This window comes from Copadichromis virginalis, linkage group LG10, assembly GCF_057382275.1.
Source record: "Copadichromis virginalis isolate Kocher_CV1m ecotype Utaka linkage group LG10, C_Virginalis_male_GT1.1, whole genome shotgun sequence".
In the NCBI taxonomy this organism is placed as follows: domain Eukaryota; kingdom Metazoa; phylum Chordata; class Actinopteri; order Cichliformes; family Cichlidae; genus Copadichromis; species Copadichromis virginalis.
The window spans coordinates 15357480-15375015 of record NC_140627.1 but is presented as its reverse complement, the minus strand read 5'-3'; the positions used below and the strand labels follow the sequence as shown (position 1 = coordinate 15375015).

Sequence of the window (17536 nt, the reverse complement as noted above, 5' to 3'; positions counted from 1 at the left end):
AGAGAACCCACGCAAACACGGGGAGAACATGCAAACTCCGTTTGTACCATTTTTTACAATTCTGTGACACAGAAATGGGAGGTCAGCATGGTGGAAGAGGGGTAAGGATGTGTGTGTGTGTGTGTGGGGGGGGGTTGTCAATCACAGTCTCACAATGGATGAGGGCGGTCGGAAGATGCAACCAAATGTTGGAAGAACCACTGTGAACAACCTCGCAGAGGTGGAAGAAGGCCTGTTTTTACCCAGCAGCAAGAGGAAGCCATTTGTGCAAGGGTGATTGCATACAATGCAATAAAGTTGAAAGAATTCAAAGTGCTGTCATAGAGGATAACGGTGTATTTGGCCACATTGGATCTGTGTCTGACACATGATAGAATGCTGGTTGAATATCTCCCTCCCTACTCCCCATTCCTTAATCCGATAGAGGAGTTTTTCTCTGTCTGGAGGTGGAAGGTTTTTGACCGGCATTCACATGCGCAAATGGCACTGCTAGCAGCCGTGGATGCAGCATGTGACGACATCACAGCAGAGTCATGCAGAGGGTGGCTTTTCTGTAGATTTTCCTGTAAATGGCTGTACAAAAAGTGTATAGTGCTGTCTTGAGCATTTTTAGGTAGCGTCACCGAGTTCTGACCTTTTTTGGATTGGAAAACACTGAGAGAATACTGTGAACTGTCATAATGAAAACATGACAAAGCCATTTGACTATCTTGTTCATAAAGATGGTGTCAAGACTTCTCACTTTGATGACACCGGCAGTTTCATTGACATGAATACTTGCTTTTGAGGAATGGATTATCGATTTTGAGCAAGTGACCTGCTTTTGCAGGTTATCCACTAGGTTTTGCAGTTTGCACCAAATGTTTTGAGAAATACACTAACTGCTGTGCAAATGTTAATAGTGATTTGAGAAAAGCACCACTACTTCCCCTGTTTTTAATGGCTTTGCTTAGCTAGGTAATCATTTCCTAGCTGCGGTATCGTGCAGTTGAAAGTGTGATGCACTAAATATCAATAAAGTTCAAGGCAAAGAGAATGTGAAGCCCGAGTCAGACATTTAAGAGCATACACATATTTATTTTCTATATGTACTGTATTTAATGTACGTATGGATGTATCTGATCCAGCAATAAAACAAAATCCTACAAATGTTTATGCATTTTGGATAAAAACTCTTTCTGTTATAAAATCAAGCATGCCAGAAACACACGTAAACATTCATTAAACTATCAGCCGTTCACTTCCACGGCCGCTCTCAGGTTTTCTTCAAGTTACAGCCGAACACTTTTTCATTAGACATCAAGAAGGACATCTATACTCAGCAGACTTGAATTCATGTCATCAATTAATTATTATTATTATTATCCGTCTGTTTTTGTTCATTTGTGCAGTTGTGACAAGAGTCAAAAAAGGAACAGTTCTTTTGTTTTTTTCAGCTGCTTACTCAATGTGCTATGCATACATGCTCCAGTAAATGATGTTGAAGAGCAGGTAAGCCAGCGGGAATAATACCCTGGAGTATGAGTCGATCATGTAGCTGTTGCTCATGATGAAGCTGAGGTTTCGTTTTAAAGGGTGCTTGCGATGTAGCCTGGTGCCTTCTGTGGGTGCGGAGACAGTCGAGTTTCGAGACTGGATGTTCCTCTCTGTATTTGGGGTGCTGGCAGGGAGGGAGGCCAGGTCAATTTCATTGTCGTGGAAACACCCATCAAAGGCCATAGCCTCAGCAGCATTGTAAGAGGTGGGCATCTGCAGAGAGAGGAGAGCAGATCACTGTTAGTTTCTGGAGATTGCCTTATGGCTGCATACCGTAGCCTAAATAGGACAGGAGATTTGAGAAGATTTTAGAAAGAACTTGACCTTTGCTCTCTTCAGCTTCTTCATCTCCTCCACTGTGGTGAAATAGTTGACCGCAGCGTACTCGATGACTGACAGAAAGACAAACAGGAAGCTCGCCCATAGATAGATGTCTACAGCTTTTACGTAAGACACCTGTGGCATAGAGGCCGACACACCGGTGATGATGGTGGACATTGTCAGTACGGTGGTGATGCCTGAATACAGAAAAACCAGTTGTGACTGTTGCTGCAGAAACATTGCAGAGAATAATGTTATTGTAGCTACAAACAAGTAATAACAAGAAATTATCCTTTGAAGACCTTTTATGTACCAATGTGAATTCAGTGTATGAACAATTGTGCCATAAAAATCACAGCAAATGTGATAATTAATCGAAATACTTTAGTCGTGGTAAAGGGCAGTGGGCTTGAAAGGGCATATCCTTTATCATCATCCTCAGGGTTTTGACAAGCATATAACCATGCAAGTGTATTTATGTTCATTAATTACAGAAGGCAAAGTCATTATTACATCATTGCTGGATGCAAACTAGCTTAACTCTGATTTAGTGCTCTTTTGCTCGTAAAGCTTTTAGAATTGGAATTTGGAGTCTGTCTGATTCCAAAAATAGCCCAGCCTTAATGATGGCATCTCCTTGCGTAAGCTAACTGTGTAGGAGGGGGAAAACATAGATGGTGAACCAGCAGACACCGTTGGATATGCTTATTTGCTTTCTTGCTGAGCGGCAGATTAGAACAGTGACACTCATCTCTCCTGTCCATAAGCCAGGAAATATCTACTGTTTGGCTGCTGGGAACTTCACTATCATTGTCATTGCAGGTCATTGCACCTAAGTGAGAACCTATTGTAAAACAATGATGTGAGTTAGTGAGTTTCACTAACTTATAACATAAGAATCTTGTGAACAGGATATTTTAATCCAAACCCCACTACTTTCCTGAACTTTAACCAAATAGCAGTTGGAAAGAGAAAGAAAATAACAAGTGAAATCATAACAAAATGCGCAAAGCACGAAGCTATCAAAATACCAAGCAAACTGGGGTCTCCTGGTTGACAAACTTCCTCCACTCCTTCCTCCTTATGGGGAATTTCTCACAGTTTAAATACGGGCAATTAGATCTCAAAAACAAGGTGTAATTATTTGATGAGACGATGTGCTTCCTGACTGATTTACGCCTAATCTCTCCAGTATTTGGCAAACAAGGGAGTGAAATCAATCTTACCATTTCACTCTCAAAAAGTTAATCAATGGAAAGATGAATTTAAAGTAAAAACTAGGCATGGTGATATTTTTTTATCGGTCCAGATGAAAATACAATTTCGGTAATTATTTATGTTGGTCGTATTGGCTCAACGGCTTAGTACCCAGGGAGACACGGGCAGGTACGGCTCTCCTGTCTATCCAGAAAGACACCCAGGACAGCATCACCATCAGCATGGTGGGAAAGTACGTCTGAAGCATGAAGAAGAAGATATGCCGCCTTAGAATGAAGTTTATGTAGAGCCGATTGTACCAACCTGAAACAGATAAATGGACACAGTGGAGTGCAGGCAGGTGCAAAGCAGGGTGATATCAGTAACTGACAGGAGAAAATAAAGTTGTCCTTATTAAAAATAAAAGTCTAACATGAACCTACGGGGAGAACCTAGAACTCAAATGAGAGAGCAAATCTCTTTAATGCCGGAGTTACGTAACATCTTCGTAGATTGGATACTGTAGGTTCCCTCACAAAAAATTTTAAAACTGAGATGAAAATCTCTCTTTCTCCAATTCTAGTGTTTCTTTCTACACAGACAACAATAAAAGGAAACTGGGTTTGAAAAAGTAGACCATACAACTCTAAAACACCTTGCATAATCAATACCTTTCTGCTTTGCAGAGAGGGATTGATTCCCATGTCATCATTTTGGAAAATGTGGTTATTTTCTTTCTCACAGAGAACCTAAACAATCAATAGCACTCAGTCATGTCTGTGTACATATAAAAGCTTTCGCCCATACACAGTTACTGTAGCAAAGCATTATGACTGGAAATGGGAATAATGTGTTCATTGGTAAACTGTACAGATGCTGGTTATTGGATTTTGTAGCCTTTGCCGGTTAAGCTGTTTTCACAAGCTTGGACAAGTTAATCAACTGCTGGCTGCATCTCCATAGAAAACGATTGTAAGAGTGGTGTCAAATCTTTTTGTGTAATGCGTATTTTCCAAAATGTTAAACTGTTCCTATTTAGAAAAACTGTAGGGGTCTGGAGCACTCTGGCTGTTTTCAAAATGAATACATCTCAGAGTGTCCCCAGACTCCTGCCGGACATACCAGTGCTGCTGTAGAAGGCTAGCCCAAAGGAAGGCTGGAAGTCTTCAATAAAAAACTGAGAGAGCACAATCTCGTCAGTCCTTAATGAATCGTTCCCGTTCTTCCAGTAGAGCATTAGGTCGTTCTCATTGTAAGCATCTTCAAGAGAGGAGAGAAAGAGGGTGGGCGTTTGGGGTTGGACACCTTCGCGTATTGCCTCTCTTAGAAGTTTCATGGATGTTTCTCTCAGAGGAGAGGAGAGAGCTGCCAAAAATGGGACTACCAACTCTCCCCTGAGATCAGGATCCATGATTGAGACACACAGAGTGAGAGAGAGCGGTAAAGACCAAAGAATTCACAAACATTGCAGTAAATCCTGCATCATGAGGATAGACAAGCATAATGCACAGAGGCTGACTTGAATGACCCGAGGATTATAAATAATTTGTGCAAAAGGGGGATGGTGATGCTTACTACTGTGAGTATGAAGTAAGGTAATGCACTCTGAGCTGTCTCTGTCCCAACTGTATAACATTCAAGCATATCCAATTGCGTTTTTGTGCAGAAAATAGATAGTGTTTGAAAATTTAACAAGCTCAAAGCTTTCTCTAGCCCAAATTTTTTAAATTACATAATAGTGCATCAAATGTTGTGTAACATGTTTACCAGCAAAACATGTCAGCACAAGAACAAGTACATTTAATGTAGGAATTAACATTATTTACTCTGCAAACAACACTGGATATCCTATTAGGTATTTGCAAGCAACCACGATGTCCCGACTGCAGCTTAATACTCACAGCTCTCCAGCTCCAGAGAGCAGTTCTGTGTGTCCAGAGGGAAACTGCTGAAGTCCATTGAGCAAAGAGCCGTCACAGTGATCCTGAAACACAGCTTTCAGTTAAATAAATACCTACATAAATATTGCAGTAATCTCAGTGAAACAGTGTAAAATAAAACTACTGGACTGAATTGATTCATTCAGTAACAGCATCTGTGCCTGACACAGTTTGTGGCTGCTGTTGGCCATTTGGGAATTTGTGCCATATTGTCATCGTCTGTGACTGAAATGGATATGTTGAATGCCGTCTGGGAGCTTACGTTCCACCTTCTCATATTCACTTCATACCCTGCCCACTAAACTGGGCTGTGGTGATGTTCATGCTCATCAAACAGTCTTAGTAAAATTTAAGCCATAACTCATTGTATCAGGACATGTAAGCTTAAAATTTGATGGTTTAACAACCCTTGCTAATTTGTATATACTGTACAAGGGGTTTTGGTGCAAATGCCTTCATTGGTCTGATTTTTGGCAAACCGCACCTCAGGGCTGAAAACTGAAACCAGCTGGAGCAAACACCAATACAGTTTCTCTAATGGCCATTTGAGCCTGGCCCCGAAAGTAAATCGATAACACAGGCTGTGCGTAAAACACAGATGTAGCCACTGTGACGTCACCGATTGGTGGTCTCATTTTGAAACTGTGTTTGTGTCGTGTTTTGAAGCCTGATGCTTCAGTTTGACAGAGAAATCAATACACTGTGCTCACAAGGTAACAATATGCCAATCACAACCCCACCCTAAAACATAAGTTCATCCTCCTTTTTGACTTCAGACCATAATTCACAAAGGCAATATTTAGAGGAAGCAGTAGGCTCCTTTTCCTATAGACTTCACACGAATTCATTAAAGAGTTGCCCCCTGCTGGCCACTAGTAAGAAAGCTGAATTAATGCATGTCTGCATTATCTATATTGGCTCATCTTCATGTGCAGGTAATTGTCCTAACACTTATCCAAAAAAGAATGAAATCCTTTAAAAATGAATGTTAATGTTAATCAGTGTTAATGTTAACATTTTTTATTTTAATGTTGACACTATTTATCAGAGCCTGGAGTCTGTAGATCCACCTTACCATATAGTGTTAGCTAATACTTTAGCATCCCAATCAATTTCATCAAATTTAGGCCCTTCTAATTTCAAAAAGACAAGATAATGACAGCCAGTATTAGCCATTATTTTGGCTACTGGTTAATGACAGAAAATGCAGTTATAGTGATCTCTCTATGAATACAATGAGACATATATCATTATTTTTTTTACCTAACACTGTAGAGAATATTTCCATCAGGATAAACCCTCAGCATGATGTTCTCCATGGTTGTATCATGGATAAAAGAACGCTTAGAGTGGACAAAAAACACATCTGGAACCCAGATTTTCTTCACCAGACGTGCATCGAAGGTCCGACTCTTGTTGCTGCTGGAGGGGAAGGCCAGGCGATCATCTTGCCAGTAATGCCGCAGGTAGAGAGTCATAGTGAAGTCCTACAAAAAAACCCAAAAAAAACCCAGTCATTTTCAACAGAGAAAGCAAGTCAGTTTCTTTTGATTAGATTAACTACTGAAATCTAAAAGGTGCGTACCATGTTTACTTCAGAAATGCTGTCAATGCTCTCCACCTGGACATCGATACCAACAGGCAGGGCTGAACCTGGACAGATGTTGCAATGGATCAGTTGGATAACATCTGTTTGCACATCTGTCAGAGATTACCAATGTGGAAATCCCACTTCTGAGCTATATGCAGAGACAACCCTAGTTTATACAGTCATGATACACAGTACAGTATAAACATCTGTGACTGAAGCAAAAAATCTTATGTTCACATTCTACATTTTTGAATGTCAAAGGAACCATTACCTTACACTGGAAATCTTTGTAAATGCACAACCTCACCTTTTATTTATTTATTTTTTTGGTTCACAGTAAAAATCAACTCCTCAAAATGTCGCTTTACTTGAAATGCATGTTTCAGTGACCTTTCTTTACAGTATTTGATTTAGACAAATGAACGCTGCTGCTCAGTTAAGAAGATAAATGTAAAAAAAAATTGTTTAATTATTTATATATCTTCACTACTTTCTTGGTTAAGCTGTTAATACTGTAACAGAAATATGTAATACTTAGCTCTCTACTGATTCTGAGAAATTACATCAACTACATCAACTCGTGTGACCTCATACGTTACATTTAGTACTGGGAAAATAAGCGAATCCTTTCTAATCTAATCTGGCCTATGGGAGAGGTAGCTCACTACCTACATGCCTATAAATTTCCCTGAGGTTACACAGTCAACATGCATGTGTGGACATTCAACAACACTCACTAATTCATTATGTTATCTTAAAGGATCCATTAATTGAAAATCTGCCACATTGTATTATTACATAAATATCCAGGGTAGTGTATAGTAAGAAGAATGGTTCTTGTCATTATCCAGCGGCACAATACGGTTAATGTTTGATTTGAACTGTAAACACCGACTGATGTTGTTGGAGGTTTTTTCTGTGCCATTGTTTAATGAAGGTAAGCACTCAAAAGCATGTGTTTGCAATCACAATGGAGTAATGAAGGTGGAGGGATTTTACTGGGATGCTGACATCCTGGAATAGGGTCAAACAGAGTTAGCTCACTTAAACTCGTTAATGAGCTTCAAAACTCTCTATTACCAACAAAAAAAAAATAAGGAAAGGAGGAAAAAAATGAAGAAAAAATCTTCGCGGGCCACAGGACACCACACATAGCAGACAAATGTAACAATCCAGCAAATGTGTTTGGAGCTAACAGAGTTAACTCACACTATCAGCTCAGTGATAATGTCAAGTTTAGGAAGAAAAGGTTTGAAGTAAATAAGAAACAAAAAAATGGGTCTCGAACTCAACTCTATTTTAAATAAATATGTTTTATTAGTATCATAGTCACAAAGTGAATTAACGAAACAGAACAAAGAAACAGAAAACAGAAAGATAAAGTGTTTTCCAATTCGTAACCACCACCGATTTGCTTGACCCAGTAGCTGAATAACAATGATTTAATGACAATGTTCCAGTCGTGCAAACTGATCAAGTGACGGGTAATCTTACTTTTAATACTAATTTGTTACATAACAAGATTCTTGCTATTAAAAAAATAACCTGTCACACTACCCAGGGAGAAAAGTAACTCATCAGACAACCAAAATCCCCTCTGCAGTTAGCTTTGTGGTTATACATTCAGAAATTCTACATCCTAATATGTTTACTATAGTCAGTTGATTTTACCTCAGCAGGTTAGCACTGGCAGAATACCCTCAACCATCTCACCAGCAATCGGCTTGTTAGTTTCCTACAGAGTGGCAGCTTTAGTTGTGGCAGACATTCATTATCACCTGACAACAAATGATACAACTACTTAATGCCCTCTTTGCCTGAATGCTTTATGACCTGACTGACTTGGATACAGTCTTTGAAAATATTTTTTATTGAAAAAAAGAACAGTACTTGCAGTTACCAAAATACAATCAACCTTTCTTCATTTTCCTAAGTAAATAAACACACATATATATGAAAAAAAAAAAAACCACAACGCCCCCCCCTCCCCCCAGTCCCACACAGATCAACACAACCATCAAACATATTAGAGGAATATAACAGTAACAAAAGTAGATTTAAACAGGCAATACCTCTAGACTAGCAAAATAAGAGATAAAGGGTTGCCACTTGTGAAAAAATTTGGCTGTGCAACCTCTCAACGTATATTTAATTTTTTCAAGTTTTAAAAAAAACATGACATCTTTAAGCCACCGGGAAATAGTAGGACACTTAACAGACTTCCAATGCAACAATATTAGACGTCTCGCTAGTAGGGATGTGAAGGCTATAATGTCCTTTTGTGTGGAATCAAGTGTAAGTGAGCGAACAGGAATCCCAAATACAGCAATCAGAGGACAAGGATGAAGAGTTACCCCAAGAACAGTTGACATAATAGCAAAATACCCTGTCCAGAAACCTTGTAGCTCAGGACACAGAAAAAACATGTGGCCGAGGTGACAAGGAGAACCATGGCATTATCACATTTATTTTCCACTTCTGGATACAATTCAGAAAGTCTAGATTTAGAAAAATGCACCCTGTGTATGACCTTAAATTGAATAAGTCCAAGACGAGCACAGGAGGTGGAAGATCGTACTCTCGCTATAGCCTGTTCCCAAGACTCCTCATGTATTCGAATTCCCAATTCTTCTTCCCATGTACACTTAAGCTTAACATTAGAGTGGTTACTAAAAGACAGAATAGCATCATAGAGTTTCGAAATGGTTCCTCTGTGATGAGGAATAAATGATAACGTAGTTTCCCACTGCTGTTCTGGAGGTAAAGAGGGGAAATTTGGGAAACACTTGGCAACAAAATTTCGAATTTGAAAATAGCGAAACAAATGGGTAATAGGGAGATTATAACGAGAAGACAAGTTGGGAAAACTATCGAAAACACCATCCACATATAAATGTTTGAACTGTTTTATACCCTTGTCACACCACACTGAAAATGTCGAGTCCAAAAGTGAAGGGGGAAACAAATGGTTGTCGCTTAGAGGACCCGAGGAAGACGGCATTACAAAATTAAAGTGACGTCTAAACTGAAACCAGATTTTGAGTGTGTTAAGAACCACCTGATTATCAGTGTACAGAGAGGGTCTCACAGGTAAAGAGGAATAGAGCAAAGCTGGTAAAGAAGAGCCCTTACATGATGATAGCTCCAATTTACACCACGAAGAACCAGAAGATTTTAGCCAGTAGCAAAGTTTATGGATGTGAGCGGCCCAGTAATAGACTAAAAAATTAGGTAATGCAAGTCCTCCACTAAATCTGCATCGCTGCAGCAAAGTTTTAGAGACCCTAGGTGGCTTCCCTCCCCAAATGAAAGAACCAATAATCTTGTCCAGTGAAACAAAAAAGTGTTTCGGCAAAAATAAGGGAATTGACTGAAATAAAAATAAAAGTTTTGGTAAGATGTTCATTTTAACAACATTAATCTTACCGATTAAAGAAAGGGGGAGATTACCCCATCTTTGAATATCAGATGTGATCCTTGATATAAGAGGAGACAAATTTGCTGATTTAAGGCCAGCTAAAGAGCGAGTCACGTTAATCCCTAAGTACTTAAACCCAGATGGACTGAGACGAAAGGGCAGATCAGACTGTTGAAGTTGACGTGCTGCCATATTAACAGGAAAACACTCACTTTTCCCCAAATTTAATTTATAACCTGAAAACGAACTGAAGTTCTCCAGAATACTTAAAACAGCAGGGATGGAGCATGCCGGGTCAGTCATATATAATAACAAGTCATCCGCATACAATGATACTTTATGTGTAATTCCATTATGGATGATTCCCCTGAATACAGAAGAAGATCTCAATGTAATAGACAGAGGCTCGATGGCAATGGCAAAGAGTAAGGGAGACAAAGGGCAACCTTGACGACAACCACGACCCAGCGCAAAATAATCAGAGTAAACATCATTAGTATGAACACTGGCTTTAGGGGACGAATAAAGAAGCCGAATCCAGGAAATAAATTTATAGCCAAAACCAAATTTCTCTAAAACAGCAAACAAGTACTCCCACTCCACCCTATCGAAAGCCTTTTCAGCATCTAAAGAGATCACAAGTTCAGGAAGTTCAGATAGACGCTTTGAGTAAATAACATTGAAGAGTGTACGGGTATTAAAAAACAATTGCCGTCCCTTTATAAAGCCATTCTGCTCTTCAAGGCGACTTGGATACAGTCTTGAAATATGCAGCTGATTTCCTGTCAGAGGAACATCAGTAGTGATCTAATCACTCTGACACTCAACAAACCCATGGTGCACGCCTGCAGATGCCTTAGGGAATGGCATTGCTGTTCAGAGGCTCTCTATCACCAGATAAAATCTTCCAAGAACTCTTATTAGGCCGACGTAAACATCTGTGTAATCATCCACTGAAAAGACTGAGACAGACACTAAGCAACTTGTTTTGCCTTCTGACTGGAAAGAAAATGAATTCAGACATTACAAAAGAGGATGACCACTGTGAACATGCAGTAGAGAAAGTGATTACTGTGCAGGGTTTCTTTAAGGTAATGACAAAAAAGATGCAAAAGATAAAAAAATCCAGACCTGTGATTGGAAGCACACACACACACACACACACACGCACACACACACACACACACACACACACACACACACACACAGGGAGAATTAGGAACACAGTTCAGATTATTTTATCCGTGCTACCGCAGTCATTGTCTCTCAAAGCAGACAATCTAGGTCACAAAGGGCTTTTTGGGCAGCATAATACCAAAAACAGCACAGTAACCTAAATCAACCTGCTGTGTTACCATTAAAGCACACTTAAAAAAATACTAGGAAAAATATTTGGAGTGAGAAAAAGTTAAAATAAATGTATAATAAATACAAATTTATTAACCTTTATTTAACCAGGAAGATCCCATTGAGATTAAAAACCTCTTTTTCAAGGGAGACTTGGCCAAGATAGGCAGCAGCAGATGTCTCACAGTTACAGAAATTACTCAAACACAGGCAGCAACAACCCACATGCAACAATAAGTGAAAGAATACAAATAAAATAAAAAATAAAATTCAATAAAATTCAAATAAAATAAAAAAGTCAGTTAAAATGATAATCAATCTAATTGAAACAGTTGCATGTTATGGACTTGACCTCAAGGATTCGTAGTTTAGATTTAAAATCACTTAATGAAATGAATTCAGTCATTTTCCATTCCTTCTGCAGTTTGTTCCAGGCCAAGGGTGCTAAATGGACAAAAGCTCTTTTACCAAGTTCAGTTCGGGCAAATGGAACAGAAAGCAACAAGTAACCATGCGGACGAAGAGAATACCGACCAGCATGTTTCATTACAAGCAGGGAACATATATAAGAAGGGAGCAACCCAAGTATCGCCTTATATATAAAACTGTATAAATGACAGTTCCTCCGACTTACCAAAGCAGGCCATCCTACCTGAGAGTATAACTCACAGTGGTGAGTCTGAAATTTACGGTTAGTGATGAACCTCAGAGAAGCATGATACACAGAATCAACCATTCGAAGACATTGAGCAGAAGCATTCATGTATAGAATATCACCATAATCCAGCACAGGCAAGAATGTTGCAGCAACAAGCCGCTTCTTTGTATTAAAAGAGAAACACAACTTATTTTGAAAATAAAATCTCAGTTTTAACTTCAGGTTTTTCACAAGATTCTCTACATGTGGTTTGAAGGTAAGCGAGTCATCAATTAAGATTCCCAGATATTTATAGGTGTGAACCAACTCTATTTTATTACCTTCAAGAGTGGTTACTGATGGGATTGTTTGGGCTCGTCTCCTTGATTTAGAAAACAACATGAGCTTTGTTTTGTCTGCGCTGAGAACAAGTTTAAGCTGACGTAATGAGTGCTGGACAGCAGAAAAGGCTTTCTGCAAGGAGTCGATGGCTTGGACAAGAGTTGAACCACAGCTGTAAATAACTGTATCATCAGCATAGAAGTGCAAGTTTGAATCTGGCACATGTAGACTAAGATTGTTTACGTAAATGATAAATAGAAGGGAACCTAATACAGAACCCTGTGGCACTCCGTTGTGCACTGTAACAAAGTCAGAACATAGACCGTCAGATTTAATGCTCTGAGTCCTGTTACTGAGGTAGTTTGAGAACCATGCCACTGCTCTCTCAGAGAGTCCTGACTGGAAGAGTCTAAGTTTTAAAATACAATGATCAACAGTGTCAAATGCTTTTGACAAATCAATAAAAAGGGATGCACAGTGTTGTTTTTTATCAAGTGCAATAGTAATATCATTTACCACTCTAATTGCAGCTGTGATAGTACTGTGATTCTTCCTAAAGCCTGATTGATATTCAGATAAAATGGCATTGGTGTGCAAAAACTCCTTTAACTGCTCACACACAAGAGCTTCAAGAACTTTGGCCAGCACAGATAGATTAGATATTGGTCTGTAATTAGTTAACACTGCTGGGTCGCCCCCTTTTAATAGAGGAACAACAAAAGCTGATTTCCATACTGAGGAAATAAATAAATCCATAATAAATACAATGACCAAGTGTGTGCGTGTGTGTGTGTGTTACCTCCAAAGCCAGGGCGCATTGCAAAGTCATGGTCTTCAATCCGAAGCAGCTGCTCAGACTTAATTAGCAGAGACTTGGTGCTGTCCAACTTCTTCATCTTAAGATCCACCCGTCTGGAACGCAAAGAGAAGACATAACAGCTTAAGTAAAATCGTTCTCTCTGTCTAGATTTCTTTCTAACAAACACTTAAAACAGCACTGACAGATGGTGTTAGTGATGGCTAAATGGACTCTAGCACTCTGATTAAAAGCAAAGGCCGTAGCCAAAGGGAGATGAGTACTTTTGCTTTCCACTGCATTCTAGCACATGTGTAACTCAGCTTGATATTGTGGAGCCTCTTTCATTTATATCTGACTCCTGAATGACTTTAGTCACTGAGAGGATGTCATAGTTATCCTAAAACCAAACCAAAGTTCACATCGTTTTATGTTTTAGATTCAGCAACAATCAACACTAATTTTCTGAGCAATGCACATAATCTATGACCTTTCTCTGACACTGATCTACCATCAGTGGACGTAAACGCAAAAAGATGTAGTTATTCATATTTACATGTGAAAGCTCTACAAAGTAGGACATGGAAATGATGTCCATAAAATCACCCATGAAGGTTAGTTTCCACATAAGAAGAAGCTCTACAATTATAGTAAATCAAAGATTCATCTAAGAAACGCCACTTTTGCTCACCCTCCGTGCTTTTGTCTAGCGTTCTCTCCGACGTACAGCTCCTTGTTTCTTCTCTTGTTCGGGAAGTGGCTGCTGTTGAGCTGAGTGACAGGCCACAACCAGGCCAAGCACATCAGTCTTAAGGCCAGGAAGGCCACTCTCATGGTTAAGCTGGGGCTTCAAAGACAAGAGGAACCCAGATGTCCCTCCCACTTCGTCAGAGTCTCTCCCAGTCAATGTCACAGTTGTCCCCGTCCTCTACTGACGCCGTCCATGTCCCAGCAGCTCTCATTCTGTCCCGTCACGTGTGCGCCCGGCTGCTTCTGCGTTATCCCGCTCTCTCATCTCCTGTAACATGGTGAACATCAGTTGAGATATCCAGCAGACTGGCATCCCCCTGGCTCTGAGTTTGTTTGTCACTGTGCCATCCCTCTGCTTACGTCTCCTGACACATCATGTTGCTCCAACTCCAGACTGTCCCCACCCCCGTCAAATATCAATTTATTCCTATAATGACAAAGGAATACCATTAATTCCTCTCTAATCTTCTTTTCTGTGGTTGGTGAAATCTTTCAGTAACCTACAAACTGGAGGAAGCAGAGGGCGGGGATGGGGGGATAATACCAACAACAGTTTCATCATCATTTCTGACCAGATAAAAATAAAAAGGCTGCAGCCTACTTTTATACATTGTAGGATTCCCCCCCCCCCCACACACACACACACACACACACACACAATTCTCAACCCAGTAGCGCTCCTGGGTGGTGGGAGGACGCAAGTGAGCCCATCAAGAGCAGACAGATTCAAACATATGTCAGGAGTGACGTCTGCAAACATGACGTGTGTTACTTATGGCTTCTGAGTGTGTCGCATTCAAGGCACATGATGACTCCTTTAATCCTCTCAAATACTTAATAAATTGAGTACAGTTAATACTACTACTGACAGACAAAGGCTTCTGGCAAAAGCAGAACCCTCCCTGCCAGCAAACATACCTTTGGAATCCAATGCAAGTGAAAAAACATGACAATGCACTAAAAAGGAAAAAAATATAGAGCAAGAATAAAATTAATTGCAGCTTTCAATTTCTTAAACATGACATCTAAACAAAGACAGTGTAGACCAGCACAGTGCTGTGGATGCATTTTTGAACAGGACATGTCCTTTAACATGCACATTAAACAAATATGGAAGATAAAATGACAAAAATCCGTGTCTCAGAGGGATGCTGAAAAACTAGTTCATGCATTGATTATTTCTAGGTTGGATTGTTGTAATTCATTATTATTAATCTGTGGTAAAAGTTCCCCCCGAAAAGCCCTGATTTAATCCAGAATGCTGCAGCAAGAGTACAAAAGCGACTAAAAAAACAAGAGATTATATTTCACCCATGTTAGCTTCTCTTCTTTTTCTCCCTGTTAAATCTAGAATTTAAAATAGTTCTTATCACATAGAAGGTCTTGAATATTTATCATATCTTAAAGACGTCAGCACTGTTATTACTGGCGCAGCTGGCAGCCAAAGACAACATACCTGCAATGACTCACTCTTCAGTATAAGACCGACCTTTGACCAAAGCCTGCAGTAGTCTTGTAACAATAAGATCACTACAGACTTCAGTCAAAGGCCTTAAATTAATCACACATCAGTTATAAAGGTTAAGGCCTAATAATGCACATTTAATCCTACTGTATGGTGCCCAAGCATGTAAATCTAATTACCTAATTCTTGTAGTCCAAATGAGATATAGCTTGATGTTGTCATCTCGCTTGCTGTCAAGCATTTGAGCTTCTCAGTTGTTTATTGTGACTATGTGCTTATGTTTCATCTTTCTGATGTATTATTAATTCTCTTCTGCAAATGTATTTTCATGTCTTGCTGTGGCCTACTGAAAAAACCTGGCGAGCACACTGTGGTCAGAGATGTGGCTCACCCTGAGCAACAATCACTACCGAGTGCTTAATTAAATGGAAGCGTCATTACAATGTGAAAAAAATCATTTATATTTAGTCATTTTTATACAGTATTTGTACTTTCACATGCAAGTCACCTATGATCCACCAGGAGGTGCTGTAGCACTCAAATCAACCCAACCCGTGCCTATTTATTCCAGGAAGACCGAAAGGTGTATCATAGTTCAAGTAAGCATGACACACCCTTTTGTGTAAACTATGTCCCAAACTGAGAAATACATTATACTCCCTGAAGTCACCTGAGAGTAGTGATTACGGACATGGAAGTGGTCCAAGTTTCACTGTAGAAGCCCCAGATTTATCATCTTAATGAGCCACAGGTCAACGTTGATTCTCAAAAGAGGGTTAGTATTAGCAATATCTCAATCACAAAAGTCAGCCAGTCCATGAATATAGTTTTGTGGTCGACGAGGGATTTTCACACTAGTGATGGGATTTCCGGCTCTTTTTAGAGAACCGGCTCTTTCGGCTTGGCTCACTAAAAAGAGCTCTTTCGGCTCCGAACCGGCCCTTCAGGTTGTTTTGTTGCTTTAATTAATTTATTATTAACAATAATATAAAATTAAGCACAAAAGGAATTACTAATGTAAAAACAGTGGTTTTATTTATATATGTTTATATATAAATATATGCAGTGGCCCCTAGAGACAAAACACATACAAACTCCAAAACACATTTCTAGCATTAACTGAACTTCCTTAACAGAGCTACCTAGATCACTTAAATTACACAATTGAAAGCATATGTGTATTGTTTGTGTATTTATACACAAGCACTCATATATATTCAAATAATTTTAAAAAAAAAGTTCATTTACCTGTTACTACCACACACCAAATCCGGTCGTTGGTACTTGCTAGCTTGCGTAGCCACCAGAGACGGGCAGTAACGCGTTACTTGTGATTGTGATTGTTGCTTAGAGTGAGCCACATCTCTGACCACAGTGTGCTCGCCAGGTTTTTTCAGTAGGCCACAGCAAGACATGAAAATACATTTGCAGAAGAGAATTAATAATACATCAGAAAGATGAAACATAAGCACATAGTCACAATAAAAAACTGAGAAGCTTAAATGCTTCGATAGCAAGCGAGATGACAACATCAAGCTATATCTCATTTGGACTACAAGAATTAGGTAATTAGATTTACATGCTTGGGCACCATACAGTAGCGTTACTTGTAACGCGTTACTGTAATCTGATTACTTTTTTAGGGTAACGAGTAAAGTAAGGGATTACTATCGCAAAAACGGTAATTAGATTACCGTTACTTTCCTGTAGGAACACTGCCTTACTGCCTTACTAAAACCGTGATTTTTTTGCAAGAATGTCTCATGACAGTGAGGTAAGCAAGCGCAACTTTCCTGACAACAGCTGTGTGCAGATCAACAATGGATAATATATCAAGTATGGGAGAGAGTATGAGCATGCAGCGTTTAAAGCGTGGAAGTACTGACCTTACTTTGAGTTTGATTCCATAAAAAGTGACAAAAACATTAGTGTCCGTTGTGCGTGGGAAGAAAACTTCTTTTTACAGCGAAAAAAAACAACAACCCCTAAACAAGCTCTGAGTGCGCAACAATGTAATGGGAAATTCACAGAGAAACTTGCGGATTCTTCCACTGACCGCTGCAGCACACCTGCACCAGGGTAAACCTCCGCCTATGCTTTACAGGTGAAAATAGAGCAAAAGGACTGCTAGTCTTTGACTTTTTTATTTTCTGCTGTGTTTTACTTGCATCTATTTGAAAGACTGAGTGTAAACAC

General features: G+C 39.5%; 1 protein-coding gene across 3 annotated transcripts; it reads right to left on the bottom strand.

The window, feature by feature from the left end:
* Nucleotides 1-1052: 1052 nt before the first annotated feature.
* On the bottom strand, nt 1053-17331 carry LOC146700091 (gamma-aminobutyric acid receptor subunit rho-3-like). 3 transcript variants are annotated; one of them, XM_085470143.1, is made up of 11 exons: nt 16589-17331; nt 14236-14302; nt 13817-14143; nt 13129-13241; nt 6580-6647; nt 6258-6481; nt 4956-5038; nt 4177-4314; nt 3226-3378; nt 1861-2054; nt 1053-1749 (listed from the first exon to the last, which is right to left on the bottom strand). In XM_085470143.1, exons 3-11 carry the CDS (start codon nt 13957-13959, stop codon nt 1453-1455), a joined length of 1413 nt encoding a protein of 470 aa, XP_085326269.1. In that variant the 5' UTR covers nt 13960-14143; nt 14236-14302; nt 16589-17331; the 3' UTR covers nt 1053-1452. The 3 variants fall into 3 exon arrangements, with proteins under 3 accessions (XP_085326269.1, XP_085326271.1, XP_085326270.1); XM_085470145.1 differs by lacking the exon at nt 4177-4314; XM_085470144.1 differs by lacking the exon at nt 14236-14302.
* Nucleotides 17332-17536: the final 205 nt, after the last annotated feature.